Source organism: Rhinolophus sinicus, linkage group LG05 (genome assembly GCF_036562045.2).
Source record: "Rhinolophus sinicus isolate RSC01 linkage group LG05, ASM3656204v1, whole genome shotgun sequence".
NCBI lineage: Eukaryota > Metazoa > Chordata > Mammalia > Chiroptera > Rhinolophidae > Rhinolophus > Rhinolophus sinicus.
The window spans coordinates 181,343,427-181,360,785 of record NC_133755.1 but is presented as its reverse complement, the minus strand read 5'-3'; the positions used below and the strand labels follow the sequence as shown (position 1 = coordinate 181,360,785).

The 17,359-nt window shown below is 42.9% G+C and overlaps 1 protein-coding gene across 7 annotated transcripts in view; it reads left to right on the top strand.

Annotated features, from left to right (window-relative positions):
- Positions 1–14,313, top strand: part of PDE10A (phosphodiesterase 10A) — a 475,662-nt gene extending 461,349 nt beyond the window's left edge. For all 7 annotated transcript variants that reach the window (XM_074333807.1, XM_074333806.1, XM_074333805.1 and 4 more), the window contains 4 exons: positions 273–384; positions 3,388–3,468; positions 6,182–6,270; positions 8,480–14,313. In XM_074333807.1, coding sequence (XP_074189908.1) covers positions 273–384; positions 3,388–3,468; positions 6,182–6,270; positions 8,480–8,597 — 400 coding nt within the window. In that variant the 3' untranslated portion in view covers positions 8,598–14,313. The remainder of the gene's footprint in view (positions 1–272; positions 385–3,387; positions 3,469–6,181; positions 6,271–8,479) is intronic.
- Positions 14,314–17,359: the final 3,046 nt, after the last annotated feature.

Below are 17,359 nucleotides of genomic sequence, written 5' to 3'. Positions count from 1 at the left end.
CCTTTGTGATTTCATCAGTAAACTTGGGTACAGGTGCATGTGGCAGGCCCTTCGTGGAGCTGGGGGTGGGGTGGCCATGTTCTCACAGTCAAAGCAACACTGTTAGGTTCCTTTCCTTTCCTGCCTGTTGGAGCTGCTCTTTGATGCTTTCTTCCTCCTCCATGAATTAATGCCCACTTTAAATCTCACTCCTGAAAACACGGGGGCCTTCTTCATCCTTGTCACAAATGTGCAGACGCTGTGCTGACCAGTTTTGTGTTGTTGTGTTCTAGAGACCGTGTCATTGGCTTGATGATGACCGCCTGCGATCTCTGTTCTGTGACCAAACTCTGGCCAGTTACAAAACTGACGGCAAACGACATATACGCCGAATTCTGGGCTGAGGTATGTCCTTGAGTTTTGGATGAGTATGGATGATATCAAGAAATGGGACAGCACTGGCGATACATGTTTGAATGCTTCAGTAGCAGTATGTTAGGTGCGCACATTGCTCATGAATGTCAAAAACCACGGTCAATCACATGTGATGAAGAATTTAGCATTTACACAGGTACAACGTGGGAACAATCATTCTATTACCTCTGATTTGAATATTTGTGTAAATTCTCTGATGTGAACCGAGAGAGGTCAGGAACTTCTTCACTGAGCAATAGCGCAATAATTTTCTTAATAGTTAATCATGTGTTCATTCAGAAATCATTTCTGGTCATCTACTTACAATAGATACTGAAAAAGTATTTGGAGGGACCCGCAATACGATGTGCCTACACTTAGAAATTCGAGAGAATAGCCATTTTGTACCACGACATAGAAAGTTATGTAACTATACCAAATAGTCAATTCAACAGGAAATTACAAGGTCTATAGAATATGTGGGATATTAATTCATGATAGTCCTAACATGTGACACAAACATGTAAATTACTTTTCTTAACATTTTTCTTCACTGAGTTTTCTAAATTATCATAAATGTGTTTTACTCCTCAGTTTTCTTTCTGAATTGCCCATGAGTAAGGAGCATATAAATCTCTTGTTCAAATTGATCCACAAGCATGTAGACCCCTGCGTATTAAAAGATTATTTTATGTAATAAAGCAAATGACAAACCCTTTGGGTACCTCATTTGGTTTGAAGAAGTAAAAGTGAATTTGGAGGGCAAAGATTTTGGTAGTTGATTATTCAAACTATGTATCACACCCACATAGAAAAATGTATGTAAAAGTAAAAACCAACAAATCCTCCAGTTAAAAGTTTAGCAGGAATGGTTTATAGCATTGAATTATTTCACAAAGAATTTCTATCACATGAGGACCGCAGGCTTGAATTGATTACACATGGCGTGTGTGTGTGTGCGTGTGTGTGTGTGTGTCCAAATCTAGTTACTCTTGGACTCAATTAAGAAGGTTGTTTAGATGTTCATGTCTGAACTGTAGTATTTGACTTTATTATCACGGTCCACTTAATTTCCATATGTGTCTAAAAGTAATAACCTGGAGAACATTCTACAAATATCACAAGAAAACGGGTATGAAGCCAGCTTATTGTTTTGCAAATAATTTTATTTAATTAGTACATTTCATACTTGAACGGCTATGTTTGTGTTCTAAAATGTGAATCAAACTGTGGCAAGTACGTAGGGCAGGTTTTTCCCCTTTCTGTCCTGGTTAGTTACACAGTCCACAAGACGGGCTCAGCTCCCAGCATGTTTCCAGACTCCATCTCCCAGGACCTCCTCGCCCATGGGAGGAAACCAATATGGTCTCCAAGTCCTGCCAGTTGATCTCATAGACGTTCAGAGAGTTCGTCTCTCCCCCGTCGTCATCCTCTCCCCTACTTCAGACCTTCAGATGTCATACCTGGAGGAGGGCGACGTCTAACTGGATCCCTCGCCTGTATCTGTCAGAAGCGGCCAAACAGTACTTGAGTGTGGTCTTTGGTGTACTGTTGGATGAGATTCACATCCCACTTTGGTCCTTAGGATCGGCCTCGGGCCAGCCCTCTACTTATCTCCGTGCCTCAGTTACCACCTTTGCGAGACCGAGGACTTTAATTCTGATGGCATCAGCACTCTGCTTCCAGTCCGTCTGTTGATGCTCTAGCGATAAAGACAAAAACCACAGACTTGCTCTGCAAAGCCATTGTGTCTCCAGGCACGTTGCCCAGCCCCTGGGGTTTGTTGGTTCAGGTCTCTCCTTCTCGTGGGGGTCCCTGCAGTTCCATCTGCCCGGGGCCCCCTCCCTCGCCCTCTGCATCACTTCTCTCCAAGCCTCAGACTGCGTCAATTCTCCATCGTATCCATATTTCATAGAATGTGCTTGTTTACTGTTTATCATTTATCCTCATCTGTAAGCACATAGTCAAACCATCATTTACTTCAAATCTTTGTAATTATTGGACGTACTACGTAAATCCTTGAGAGCAAGGGGCCTAGTTAGTTCTACTCACATATTATAGAAAGACAATATTTGAGGACCACTGATTTTAATACTTAAAGTGGTAACTAGAGCAGTTATACTTCAAGTACCCTTACATTGTTAGGACAAGTGTCTTTGCCCTGTGTGTGGAAATTCTCAGCGAAGGATAGAGCAAGTTGTTTCTAGATGCTGTCTTAGCAAACCTAGGATGGTGTTAGTTCTGTACCTCTGAGTTATGAAAACAAACTTAATTAAAATACAAAAATAATAAAGAAATGTGAGGGAAAAGTGGAGTATTGGGGGAAATTTAGGAAATGTTAAGGAAGAAGATTTCCACAATCTTTAACAAATAGAGTAAAATAGATTTTTTAAGTTATAAAGTGGAGATAATAATATCTAACTCATAATATTTCATGAAGATTAAATGAAATAGTCTTTTCAAGTTATTTAGCCCAGAGTCTGCAATATAGTGGATCTTTAGTAAGTGTCTGTGATTATAACTTGTCCCGTGATTTATAGCCAATCACACTGTGTCTTCACTAACACATTTTCGCAGACCAGTGTTTGTTGTTGATCCATCAGTATTTCCCTCTAAAGCTTCACCAGGTCAATGCACATGAAAAATTGTTTGCAAAGGAAGTCAGAAGTCGGCCTGGCGGTTCTTCCCTGCTTGTTCATGTTGCTTCTCTTCACTGCTTACTACGTCACCATTTATTCTAGCCTCTACCTTCTGCAAAATGAAACCAGGAGATGGCAGGGTCTCCGGTAATGCAGTACAGGAGAACATCAGGATAAAAACCAATGATGCTTTAAGTTTTTTCATTACTTTGCCTTTTTGGGGTGTCGATCACTAAAAACATGATTCCTTTTGAAGAAAATGAATGAATCAAGGGAAGAATGCACTAATGCCATAATTTTAGAACTGTTCTTAAGTGAAGAAAGCCTGATTCCCCCCCCCCCCCCCATATTGTAGGGCGATGAAATGAAGAAGCTGGGAATCCAGCCCATCCCCATGATGGACCGAGACAAGAAGGACGAAGTCCCCCAGGGCCAGGTATGTTGCTTTGTACAGGCGGACGGCTTCAGGTGCTCGTCACACCTGACGGGAATGAAAAGCAGACACCATCTTAGGTTTTATGTGCAGTGAGTGGATGGGGCGTTCCAGCTCTGGTGATTAATGCAGCAACGAGCACCCTTTTATCTTAGAGCAATTTTAGAGGGGCTGAGAACTAGAGAAAAAAGACATGGGCCCTTTGCCCTTGCATCTTCACCCACTGAGATGAGCCTTCACATGGAAAGACGCTCTTGGAATCTCATTTGAGCTGATGGGAAAGTAGACTTGACTGACAGTTTGTATTTCTCAGCTGGGTTGAGGGCTAACTAACTGTAACCTCTGATTTTGTCCCCAAAGCTGCAAGTTGACCTCGAAAGTGGGAGGGTATGGCTGTGCTGTGGATGGGGGGCAGTTAGTGGTGAGAGGACAGAACCCAGAACCACTGGAAGCCCTCTCCATTTAGAGGGAGTTGGGGTTATTAATACCAAGATTAGCAACTCCTGATTCAGAGCACAGCCTGTCGTCATTTCTGCCCACGGACGTCATTACAGTAAATGGTGTCCTTTTTTGACTTGAAATAGAGGGGATGGACGAATTTGAGTTCTTCCTATTTTTAACATGCAGAAAATATTTTTTCATGGGGTATATACAGATACCTTTTTGGAGAGGAATATTATAGATGCTGATTAGGTCCACTTTTCCTGACAAATAATGCTTAGTATTTTGGTACATTTTGAGTTTTGTCTCACCATAAATTGACATTAATTATTCTCTTTCCAGGTCTTACCACATAACTTATGTTAATGATTTTATGTTTTGACAGCGCTTGTCTTCTTAGTTTTCCACGTGTGCATGTTTGCTGTGATAAATTTCTCATATTATGGTATTTTTACACTACCGATGTTCTAATGTCATAATAAGGAAGTTAGTTATGGATGAATAATTATAACAGAATTCAGGATAGAAATAATTTCAAAACATTCACAGGATGACGATGTTGGATAACTTCTCCAATTTCCCTGCTTGCTTTGAAGTTCATTTATGAGCTGTCACTACAGGCGTCTGGGCAGGTGCGCAGTACAGAGAGGCTGTGTATTTGTCTCATCATCACCAGGGACCGGCTTGCTCTGGCCACGGCCGGTGTTCCTACCACGGGGCTCACTGTTCCTTCTCTGTTTGAATGTGCACCTGGCACGCCTAGCACGCATGCCACATGTATATGTCATGTCTATTCTGCAGTTCATTGGTTTTTTACCATCGTTCATGTAACTGTCCCACGTATGCAGACACAGCGACCAGCCTGTCCTGTCTGGTGTCCGCTTTTCACTTCCTGCTGTAAGAGTCTTTTCCCATCCTGAGACTACGTAAACACCTGTCTCTGTTGTCTTTACTCTTTTTGTTCCATCACTTTAATTTATCGATTCACTTGGAATTTATCTTGTTGTATAGTTTAAGACAGGGCTCTAACAATATTTTTTTCTAGATAGTTTAGCAGTCATCTCACCAGAACGCCTAGTATAGCTGAAAATGTCATCAGTCACCTCTGTTCTAGTGTTATTTAACTAAGGGAATAGTTTACTTTTGTGCCAAAATTCCAGATCCATCTACAGTGTAAGAGAGTTTTAAATAAAATACTTGTGTAGTCAGCTAATATTTTACCAACTCTATTGCTTCTAAATTGTGATTACTATGAAATTATTCTTTGCTACAATAATAAAACACTACTTTCCACTAAGTAATCTCTTTCTTGAGATCTTCTGCTCCGTGACATCTGCTAAGTATTAAAATAAGCAAGTCTGCATGTGCCATGAAGACGGAAATGCGTAGGCACGACTCCAGTAAGATTACTATGACGACAGTCTACAACAGGATAGAGCGCAAAGGAACCACGTAGATTGGATCCTTGTGTGTCCTTTGCCACATCCCACTGAAGCTCCTTTTATTGAAGAAATAGATAACCCATGGTTGGGGGTCACCTCATCCAAGGAGCCAGTTTGATCTTGTCCATATTGTCCACCACTTGGGCGGTGAGAGCAAGACTATTGGTGACGAGACAAGTGGTGATGGCTAATAATCTGGCAGGTCTTTCCGTGTCACCTGCAGTGGGCCACTGGGAGCTAGCGTCATTTATTTGTACGGTGGCCCAGAATTCCTAATAAAATATTCTATAATGTATTTATTAAAGTGCCACAGATAATTTCACAAAAACTGTGAAATTTGACACGTTGACAGAACTGTGATAAAGTCAGTGAGATTTGTTATCGGTCCAAAAATGTCGGGGACCCAAAGCCAGCAGGTTAGCAGACAGCACACCTGTGCGCCTCCTGAATGTCCGCCTGGAGGCGAGCCCTCCTGGGCAGGAGTAGCAGGCTTGGCTTTGCAATGTCCACGGTGGATCGCTGAACTTGACCAGGGTCAGAGCAGGACTCGAGTTACTCTTTGACACGTCTATTAGTAGAACCTTGCTGAATGTCGTATTTAGCTTTAGATGAACTTTTTCATGTGTTTTAAGTCTTTATGTGTTTTATTTCTAGGATGTTTGTAATGCATTTTCCATGAACTTGGCCATAGTAGTCACTGGGCCCCAATATCACACAGCAAAACCAAACATTTAATTGCATAGTTAGGCTTCAGAAAGGAAGCTGGCGCCAGCGGCGCTGCTAGAATTGCTAACGTGTGGTGTGTTTCTTGCCGGTGGCTTCCGTGGCGTCAGCTGGGCTTCTACAATGCGGTGGCGATCCCCTGCTACACCACCCTCACCCAGATCTTCCCGCCCACGGAACCTCTCCTCAGAGCCTGCAGGTATGTGGGAAGCCCCGCGGGGATGGCCTGGAGGGAAAGGGCCGAGGCTGTGGGCCGGTGCGCTGTCTGCGCCCATCCACCGTGGGCACTGGACATCGCAACTGCACAGCTGAGCGTGTGCCTAGCTCGCCGGCACATGTCGGGAGCCTTTTTTCTGAAAGGCACTCATTCGTCCAGAAGAAGTACTTGTTTTTCGTTTGTTTGTTTTTTGAATCAGCGAGCCCCACCAGTATTACTTTTAAAAAGACAGGACAATAATGTCTGCTCAGGGCTACTTGTTGGGAAAGGGGCTGAGCTTCAACCACAGGGTTTATTGTTTGAGTCGAAGAGGAGGCACCTTGAGTGAGCAGCGCCTTTCTCTTGTGAGTTTTCTTTCCCTCCCCCCAAAAATTTAAGCCCTCTGTTATCTGTTCTGGCTTCAGATTTCTCTATAACCCTCCAGCATCTTCTCTGAGGGCTGAGCTCAGTTAAAAACATTGGAATTTTCACGTCACTTAGACAACAAGGTCCCTCTAGGGATGATGAGGGCAGTGAGCAGAGCAGCCATGTGTGTCCACTTTTGGCAGGTGAACCGGCATCCAGGTGACCTTTAACTACTTGGCCACTACACTGGGGGGTCAGAATGGACATGCCTGGGGGGACGGCAGACCGACATCTGTCTAGATCATTTCAAACAAAACCGAACGCCTTTACTATGCTCCCGCCCTCTGCTGTTGAAACTTATTTTGTGAGCTAATTTTTTAAGGAAAACAAGCAACACCAACAAACAAAAAAATCCCATTTTTTCCCATTCAAGTGATGGTTTGTCTGTGCTCTCCACTCTCGGGACAGGAATGTAACGACCCACCTTATTTTCTTGAGCCACAACTGACCTTAGTCAGCAGTTCTTTATTAAAATCCTGTCTTACTCCCTGAGGCTGAGCCCTGTGTGGCGCTGAATAGGACTCAATCTTGATGGAATGAAGTTGGGAAAAGTGGGTTGCCCACCAGAGAGAGACTGGAAGGTGAATAGAAATCCAAAAACACGTTGTAAAAAACAAAAACACCTGAGTCAGTGGTTAAATGTCCTTTCCTACCGCAAAATCTCTGTATTTTGTGCTAAATATTTAAAAGCAGCAGAATGAAGTTTCTCTGTGATTACTGAGCAGAGTGGTAAGTATTTTGCTGTTGCAGCAGCTCTGATGTATTCTTGCTTCTGGGAGGAACTACACAATTCCTTAAAGACCATTTTAATCTCTTTAACATTTAAAGAACATTCATCCTCTATCAGTGGGAAAAATAGCAACATTAATGTATATCTTTTTTTGGTAATATATCCAAAAAATCTCCATCGGTTCTGGGAAAATGATACGATGCAAAAGTTCAGTGTTAACCTCTTTCGGGTATAAGGCCTAGAGATTTCTTTTGTCTGGATGTGTCTCAGCAGGTGTGTGCGTTGCATGACCTTTTGCTCCTGCCAAGGTTGCCTTCTGATTTTAACTTCGTATGTCAGAAAGCCAGGTGCAAGGTGGGAAGTGTTGATGAGGTCTCTGGTTACTACGTAGGGCAGGGTGGTGGCCATGCAGTGGCAGTTATCACACGACTGAAGATTAGAAGCCTCCAACATCTAAACCACAGCTATTGAGAGAGAAAGTCTCCAAGAATGGGGAGAAATGGGCTGCCTTGGAGACAAGCCGTCACCAGAACACAAATAGTTTTACTGAAACGCAAGGAAGTTTGTACCAGGTGTAACTTAGAGTGACTTTTTACATGGCACAGTGTCCCCGTTTCAAGTGTGATGAGGCCGGGACTAGAGGCCGCCGGACGCTCGCTGTTTCCACCCGTGGAGGACTGTGGGATGTGCTTGGTCCTCCCACGGATGCCCATGGTCAGCCCCACTGCACGCGCTCCCCTTGTTACCCCTTCGAACTGGCTAGGATGTGACCTGGCCTGGCCTGGCCCGCCTTTCTGCCCTTGGTGTCTGGAGCTGACGGGATGAGATGTCCCCCAGGCTTTGGTGATTTGGGGCTCTTCTGGGGACACGAAGCTGCAGTGTCACATCAGGGAGGCTGACAGGAGCCTGCCTGGCCCCAGCCAGCTAGTTATTATCAGTCAGGATGGCAGCAAACGTCCTCAGGCGTAGTTCTGCACCGGGGTGGGGCGGTGACATTTTGAGACAGTCCAGGAAGCCTGTTAACCAGTGCCTGCCACTGTCCCTTTTTGTCCCTAGGAACAACCTCAGCCAGTGGGAGAAGGTGATTCGAGGCGAGGAGAGTGCAGTGTGGATCTCTTCCCAAGCGGTGGCCCCCGGGACCTCCGAGAAGCTGCCTGTGAAGATTGGTGACTGATGGCCACCGGTGAGCTTCCCACCCCAACACACTCGTCTTCTTTCTTTGACTTTTCTTCCTTTTGTTTTTGTGGGGGAACCTACACCTGGTAACTGGGGTGCAAGCTCTTCAGAAGGTACCATCAAGTAAATATGTCAAGCAGATGACTCCCTGCCAGTCTCATCGGAAATGCATCCCCGACAGTGACAAGCAGGACCACCCCATGACCACAAATCCGCTGTCCTCGTGACTCCATCTGACTTGTGAACCGGCCTTTTCTAATAGGCTAATGTTGCTGAGGCCTTAATGGAAATGGACACAATTATTCAGAAGGGGGTACTTTTCCCTTGTATCTTTCTAGTGAGGGTTTAAAATGGTACTATTATGACATTGTACTTTGGCTTGGACACCAATGTTGCTTTGATGTTGTTGGTTATAAATAGGAATTCCTATACATCGCTATTGCAAATGTTCATGCGTGACCTACTTGTAATTAGCGTGACTTGTAGCAGACAGCCCAGGGCGACGGTCCTCGAGGTTACACTACGAAGTGTCTTTCTGCAATCAGTGATCGAAAATAGTCAGTTTCCTGTTTCACAGCTTCCCAAATTAAAAGTTAGGGGTCTCAAGTGTGTGCTCTCTGATCATACTAAAGGGCTCAGATGAGTAAATTTAACGCTAAAGGAAGGAAATGGACTCTGCCCTCCTGAGAAGAGCTGCAGGCATGCATCATGGTAAATAAACCTCAGTCCAAGTATCAATTCAGAAGATGTCAAAGGATATTTAAATTTTTTTTCATTGCAGTCTTGGCAAATTAATAAACGTTTTGCATAAAGAACAAAATAAAAGCAAGGCATATGATTTTTTTTTAATGGGCAAGTCTTCTGGAATGTAAAATGTGAATTTTTAATAATGATTTCTTTATATTTTCACTTTGTGTCATTGCAAAACTTCAGATTCACATTCAAAATGAAAGGTTTATTCTACAAATTATTTCATTAAAATAACATACATTTCTCTTAAGATCAAACTAAACCATAAACTTGAAGTCTGTAATTTTTACTCTGATCTGCTGCATTCATCTCCCATTTATCCCCTTCCTACTCAGACCTCGTAAGCTTTCTGTCCGTGACCGGGAGCAGGAGAACGCAGTGCAATTGCATCGTACCTTATTTCTCTTCTCAGTACTTTGCCCCAGGTCCAATATCTACATAGAAACCTGTGGTTTGGAGAGTTTCTTCTGTATAATTTTTGTAGACTGATATTACTCCACAATGTTAATGTTTTGAGAAAATATACAAAAGTGATCATCTGGACCCCTTCCTACAGGGATTATAAGCCAGTCACTGCTGGTGCATATTAATGCTGTAAAGATGTTTAGCATAATGACAGGGTGACCTCCAAGCCTGTAACCTGTGGTTAGTCCTGACCAGAAGGAATTCGATTGAGTCTCAAAAGGTGACAGGCTGGTCCATAACAAGGATCTAATCCACCCTTCATGTGGCAGGAAATGGGAATTAACACTTTTAGTCAAATCAATTTTTAAGATATTCTACATACTCAATACCATCCACATTGTTGTTCATATGAGCAGGGTTTTTGTAAAAATAGATCAGTTGTTTCTACGTCATGGTTCATTTATGTTGTAGCAAAGTGAGCTACACATAAACATTGTTCTTGTTTTAAATTGACACTGTTCAGTTTCATTATGGGCTGCTGTGTCCTCCCTTCATGGTGCCCCGTTTTCTATTGTAATTATACAACATGAGGTAAAATGAAATAACTGGAGAGAGAGAGATGCCACTGCAGCTAGCTACACACGCATGTGAAAGATACACACATGTATGCATGTCAGATACACACACGTATGTCGGCACACATACATGTGACATCTGTGTAAAATAAAAATTAGCCTCATCCTTCAAAAACAGTGGTTTTTCGTGTTGGAAAATGAGTATTGTTTGATAAACAGCTGACTGGAAAGGGTCCTTTTTCACATTAGTGTATTCATAAAATTCAATTCAAGAAGGTTCGTGTTTCTCTTGCATCTCAAATTATGAAACGACCCCACCAAATTCAACTTTAATAACAAAAGTGAACTTAGCTGTCTAGTTAAGTTGTAGACTGAATTGCAAGGGCGGGTGAATATTATTTCAGATTGTTGTCTAACTGAAAGGATTTTAAAAGAATGCATAAACTCTGCTTCTTGATATGGAAAGTGGTCCTGGGGGACGCTCGGGCTATCTAGCATTTTAAGGTTGCTGTTCGGATAAGATTATTAGAGAATATTCATTTATTTCGATATAGCCAGGTCACATTATATTATGTGACCTCCACTTTAACCAGTTTCCCAAAGAAATGTTTGTGGCTTTATTGGTTGGTTGATTTCTCGTGAAATAGTGTTGTAATAGAAGGGAAGTTTGAGCAAAGGACTGTATCCTAATGTAAACTGTTAATATTGCTTTCACCATGTGTAAGGTTTACTTAGCAATCATAGATCTACCTAGAATAAAAGGTAGAATGAAGTGATGTTTACTTAATAATCTGTTTTTGGGAAAAAAAAATGAAGTTAGGAATATTTTTGTATTTTGGCAGATATATCGAGCAGACAAATTTTTGACTTCTGTTCTAGTCTTTTTCCCAAATCTTTTCTTAAAAGGCAGATGGTTTTTATTACCAAAAGTTTGATGAGTTTCTTATTAAGGTGGTGTATTTGGGGCCAAATTTTCCTGTTCAGTGTAAATTTGATAACCAGCTGTAAGTATAGGTATACGAGGTTCGATTTGCAGAAATTTTCATTGGTTGTGCTGATTTTTAATAGACAGTGTTTTATTGTCAAATACAATTATTCCATTACCTTCCAGAGATAGTGAGTATATTTTTTCACTAGAAATTTTCTTGGAAATGCGTGCCAACAACATGAAATATGGAACTCGGGCAGTGGAATAAAATTCTGAAAACACACTAGCATCTTATTAATTAGTAGTTGACTTGTGGCTTAATTAATTAGAAAGACTGAAAAAGAAATGCAGTGGATGTGGAAAGTAATTCTCACAAATGGCCCTTTTGCTCGGGCAGGCATGGGGGCCCACTTGCCAGCCTTAGTGATTTCTAAGAAACGCATGAGAAACCGTTCTCCCCACTCATTCCTGAGTCCTCTCCCAATGGGAATAACATCTGTGCAGACGTCATAATGCTACTCGAAGTGACTGGTTCTCCTAACTACAAAAACAACTAATTTGAAACTAGATTTGTTCAGTGTAGGTTTCCTCTTTTTAGCATGCTTTTTAGATTTTTTTTAAAATGCTGTATAATCAACCTTAGTGAATTTTGTTTTATTGTTATGTTCACGCACGCTAGATATGTTCGTACATGATGCATACAGGTACATAAATCCTTAGCCTGGATTTTTAACTATATTTTGTTTTGAGTGTTATGTTTCTGGTCTTTTAACTCAAGATTAAGGTTTGAGCTTTAAATAGGACTAAATCACTCACAATGCCTTGGCCTGTGCCTTTATTTTAAATACTGTAAGTTTTCGTCTTCATTCATATATTATTTTGTTTTTCTTGCTTAACTATAATTGGAGACATTTACAGGGACACAGCCATGGTTACCGTTAGCACATTGAAGGGGCCATTTGTCTCCTTATCAGACGCCCGTCTCCTATTTGATTTCATTAACTTACACCCTGTGACTTCAGCCAAGGAACTGCTCAGATTCAGTCTTTCTTGCAACTTCCAAGAACTGTGACACTGGTTATGATGTGATTTTGTTGGCTTCCAGGTACATATGCATGATTTAGATTTTGAAAATCATTTCTGCCTTTATATATTTTAAACATGTGTTTGCTTTCTACGCTCTGCTGATTTAGGGTTTAATTCTTTAAAGACATTAATTTAGTCACATTAGTGTACCCCTTCTATTGCAAGTGTTAGTCTGATTTTTAAATCACTGGAAAATGTAAATTAGCCGAGGCTGCTACCAGTTATTTCTCTGCTTGCCAGTAGCCCCTTGGCTGTTCTGTTTTTATATTTGCATAAGTATTTATTCTGATACATACTTTGCCGGCTCCTTTAAAGACTTATCCTAAGTTTAAATCAGTGATATCCATGCAGTAACACACTTTTTGTTTTCTGTCTTTTTTTAACTGCATATTTTGGTTGTCTGAAGCATTAGGTACACATATTTGATGAAAAAATTAGGAAAAAAGAAAGAAAATGTTTCAACTGTGTTCTGGTTCTAAATTTAAAAGATGGAAGAGAAAGACATTTATGTTTCCCCAGAAACATGTTTAAAATCCCAAGAAGCATTACTGTCTTCACTCCAGTGCTAAGCTTTTTCCTCCTCCATCCCACAGTGGGACACGGCGTGGTTTGCTGTGTGCTCCTTACAGTGAGAAGGAGAGCAATGCAGCTGGAAGCACGTGGACCCGAGTGTGGCTGTGCCGGGCCCAGGGCCGTGTGTCACCCCAGGAGGCAGACACACACACACAGCCGAGTCCAGGTTGCCCAGAGAGAAGTCCGTTTACACATTGTCAGTTGTCAGTGAATGTTTTTGAGGTACTGTGTATTTGCAGAAGTCTAAATGGAAAGGTTTTATTTCTATTGTAAATTAAATTTCAATAGTGTATTACCTAGTTCTCTAGCCCACCTAAAATATCATGATGTGATGGGCATTGCAGCGTTTGGTTTTTTCTTTCATCACCTGATACCCAGTCCTCTGCCATATTTCAAATCGCCTATGTAGATGACGTATGGGAGTATTATTTTCCACAGGACCTCTTGTGTGGTGTGTATTCTGTGTGTTCACTCAGTGTGCAAATTGAAGGTACAATAGACTTACCTGTAAGAGGTATTGCTCCAGTGGCCCTATGATCCATTGATCCATTTGAAATAATGCGCTTGCCCAAAACACAGTGAAATAGTTACCAAAATTTGTAGAAATGCAGCATCTTGAACCTTTCTGAAAAGGGTGATTTTCTTTACAAGTCCAAATGATCAAGAGATCCTGTGTCCCTATGTGGCTGCGGCACGTAAGAAGTTGCAGGCGATCGCCTCCCTGTTGACCAAAAGCCGCGTGTACCACAGCGTACACGCGTGTAACACAGCTTACACGCCGTCAACAACAGTGCGCGTAGTCAACTGGTTTGTGGAGTCAATGGATCTGTACCCAGAGTGCTGATGGGCTCTCTTTTGGGAGGAGGAAGAATTTTAAGTTAACAGCATCCAACTTCGTTGTTGTCGATGAGTGCGTAAATTTAAAAAAAAACACAAAAAAACACCAAAAAAACATTTTATATGTATGACATAGAAAATCTTTGTAAAATGCACAAGTGCAATAACCTAAAGAGGTCTTAACTTTGCATTTATAAATTATAAATATTGTACATGTGTGTAATTTTTTCACGTGTTCATTTACAGTCTTTGTATTTAAAAGAAACCCTTACCGTTATGTTTGTATCACAGAACAGTAATCATTTATTATAACCTAAGGCAAGTTGTAAATAAATTCATAATTCAAACAGCCAATATATATGCATATATGGGTGTTACATTGCAAATTCTACCTTTGTTTTACTTACATGCTTAGGAGCAGCAAGAAATCTTTTGTCGATATGTAATTATACATATAAAGTATATATATGTATGATACATGAAATATATTTAGAGATGTTCATAATTTTAATGGATATCCTTTGGTGTGAATAATTGAATACAGAGTTTTTAAAACATCACCTTTCACGTTTATCATTCGCTCTCATTTGTGGGGAAGTTAAGAGATATTTGCATGTGGAGGAGGGGTGCAGGGGCCCCATAAGCCAGCGGCAAACCCTCCAGGCCCTGTTGCGTGGGAGACCCCACCCACGTTCACCCGGAAGTGATGTCGTATGTTTGCTTCGGCCATTCGCTAGCAGAAAGGATGAGACAAAAACGTTAAATTTCATAAGATGATTTATTAACTCCATCGTATAATGTTAAAGGTTTAAGGATAATTTGGGGGGATTTGGTCTTTTAGAGTGTCTGCTGCAGACTACAAGGCTGGTGACTGAGTGCTCAGCATTACTCGCGACACAGCACCCCCGGGGGCTCAGGACAACCCCAGGTCACCTGGCTCAGCCGGAGGGACTCCGGGTCCTTGCGCGTTTACGTGTCCGTGTTGGGATTCTTCTTGCTGTAGTCAGGAATGTTCTAGGCTACCCCACTAGAGACCGTGATAAGTATACTCATGGCTTGCTTTTTCAAACTCTGCTTAAAGAAATTGTTTATGGGACTGTCTGCTTGCCGTCAGGTGGGCAGCCACACGATGAATATTTTAAGACCAAAAAGTTACAGTTCAGTTGCATCCCCGGAGCGCCCCTCAGCATGAATAAAACAGCTAAATGTGGGAGTAAGGAGAGGAAACACTTAGGGGACTACAGAGCTGTTGTGCTGCTGCGCAGGCGTGTCCACAGCCTGGCTTGCGTGGAGTGTGGACGGCCCTCGACACGGAATTCCCGAGCCCCGCACTTACTGCGGTGCCTCCCGGGGCACAGCGCTGTCAGACAGGAGCTTTCCCCGGACACTATAAAATACTTACCGTGCCACGAGCTGATACAGCCGTAGACCTTTCTGGTGAGTCAGGTTGCAGATTAATACTCTAAAGCTGATCTGAATTTGAACCCTGGCCTTAACCGCCTGGTTGGGCTTTTCCATCTGCCCGACTGTATGTGGGGAGCTGGCAGGAGAGCAGCGGGTGTCCCTCACATCTACGGCCTAAGGCCAAAGGAGCCGCTTATCAAACAGACGTGTATTCAACAAGTGCTTCCTGGGAGGGACAGGACGAGGCCTTTGGAGCGGACGGACAGGGGAAGTGCCCACAGGTCTGGATCGCACCCCCTGCTCCGCCCAGGCCTCCGGGCTGGTCAGAGCCGTTACTCCCTGTGTCCTCTCCTCTGTGGTTGCTGTCCTGGTGTCACAGATCCCGGAGAGATGAAAGGGAAGCCACTCCTTTAACAATTTAAACTGTTTTCCAAACACACAATTGATGCCGTTCTCCCTGGAGTAAACTAAACAGAAGCGGAAACCGGACAGAAGCGTGACTGCTTGCCTGCTCTCCTCTCCGCTTCTCCTGCCGTCACAAATAAAAAAGGAGAGCCCCCCAACCAACCCATCGTTCAGTAGATTTTTCCTTGATTGTTGTTGAGAGAAAGGAAAGTGACTAGACAATAAAATCGGTAACTTATTTGAAACAGCAGCGTCCAAAGCTTTACTTGGCAATGCATATATTCAGATAGTGTCTAGCCTTTGGGGGGGGGGTCCCTAATTAATTACATAAACTCTGGCTCTTACGGTTGTGCTAACTGCCCAGTCATTAGGGAAAAACAGATCTAAACATTTTTACATACAGTGACTCAGACACGTGAATATGCTAATGTGCATTAGGAAAATAGCATTTACCTGCCTGACCTTGCATTAACTAAAATAGCCATGTATTAAAACGCCCAGTTTCCTAAGCCTTCTGGGTAACTGAACTTAGTCAACGTGAAGTCATGACTTGGAGGTGGGACTGGGGCGCTGGCTGGCTCTCCCTTCCTACTCTCCGCTTCTGACAGGCGGTCATCTGGCTTCGTACCCGCAATCGTTGACAGCTCTCATTTGTTGCCAGAAAGTTCTATGTAAAACTATGCTGTACTCTGTACCTTTGTCATTTCGATTCCAAGACACTAGTTCGTCCTTGCAGCCCCGTGGATTAGTCTACTCCCTCTTCACCTGACAGCCTTTCAATCTGAAGGATAGCGATCCCACGTCTCCTCTCCAGGGCCCTCACTCCCCCGTCTACTCCTAGGTGGTCTACTCTTTAGAGCACCTTTAGAGCAGAAAATAAATCGTGCATTTCTGCATTCTTAGCAAAGTGACAAGAGCAGACAACGCTGCTTTTTTTCTTGTGGGATGCAGGCTAGGATGAAAGGAGTGGACAAATGAATTCCTTGGGATGACAGTGTGTCTGTCGTATCCAAAGGCGGCTTCAGTCAAGTGTTTTAACGTGTGTTCCGGCGCCATCTAGAGTCGGAAAACAAAATAGCACACTCCTAATGGAAATTCGTGCACTCGCCCTTTGCACGTGCGCCGTTCCCGGTGATTCTCGTTAAGTGTGGCCTCTGGATGACCCTGTGTGTTTTTGCACTCAGAATGAAATACGCAATTATGCTTCTGCCTCAAACACTTCTTGGAACTAGTTAGCAGTGGGAGAATCGCAGGTAGGTGCGAAGGCTTGGTGTTGACCTGATCACAGACTTCCTGACCTAATTAGCGCTCCAGGGCGGATTAATTTAACTGTGTGTGCGTCCTTCCTACCATAAGGACTGACTCGGAGAAACTTAGGTCTTAGGAACAAACGCATTTCTCTCTTATCTAAATCAAGACTCTGCAATTCCGTGTAAAACGAGCTAAGTCCTTTCTTCTGCCAAGGAGCTGAGCCTGTGTGAGGGCAGCGCAGGCTGCGCCAGGCAGGTGACCCACTAATCCCCTCCCCCCGCATCCCGCTGACACTTCCCACGACTGTCTGTGCCAAGGCCGGCTCCCTGTGCCTTTATCCTGGAAGGAGAGGGGAATACCTCTGTCACCAGCCTGCCTGCCTGCACAGAGTGGAAACTGGGACATTCTACAATCTATAAAAATAATCAGCCAGTTGACGCAATTACTAAGAAATCATGAGCAGAAAGCTCCTTGTTTCATCTCCAGTTAGCTGGCCGTAGAAAAACCTGGGTTTCCACACACCGATCCTAACTTATAATTAAACGG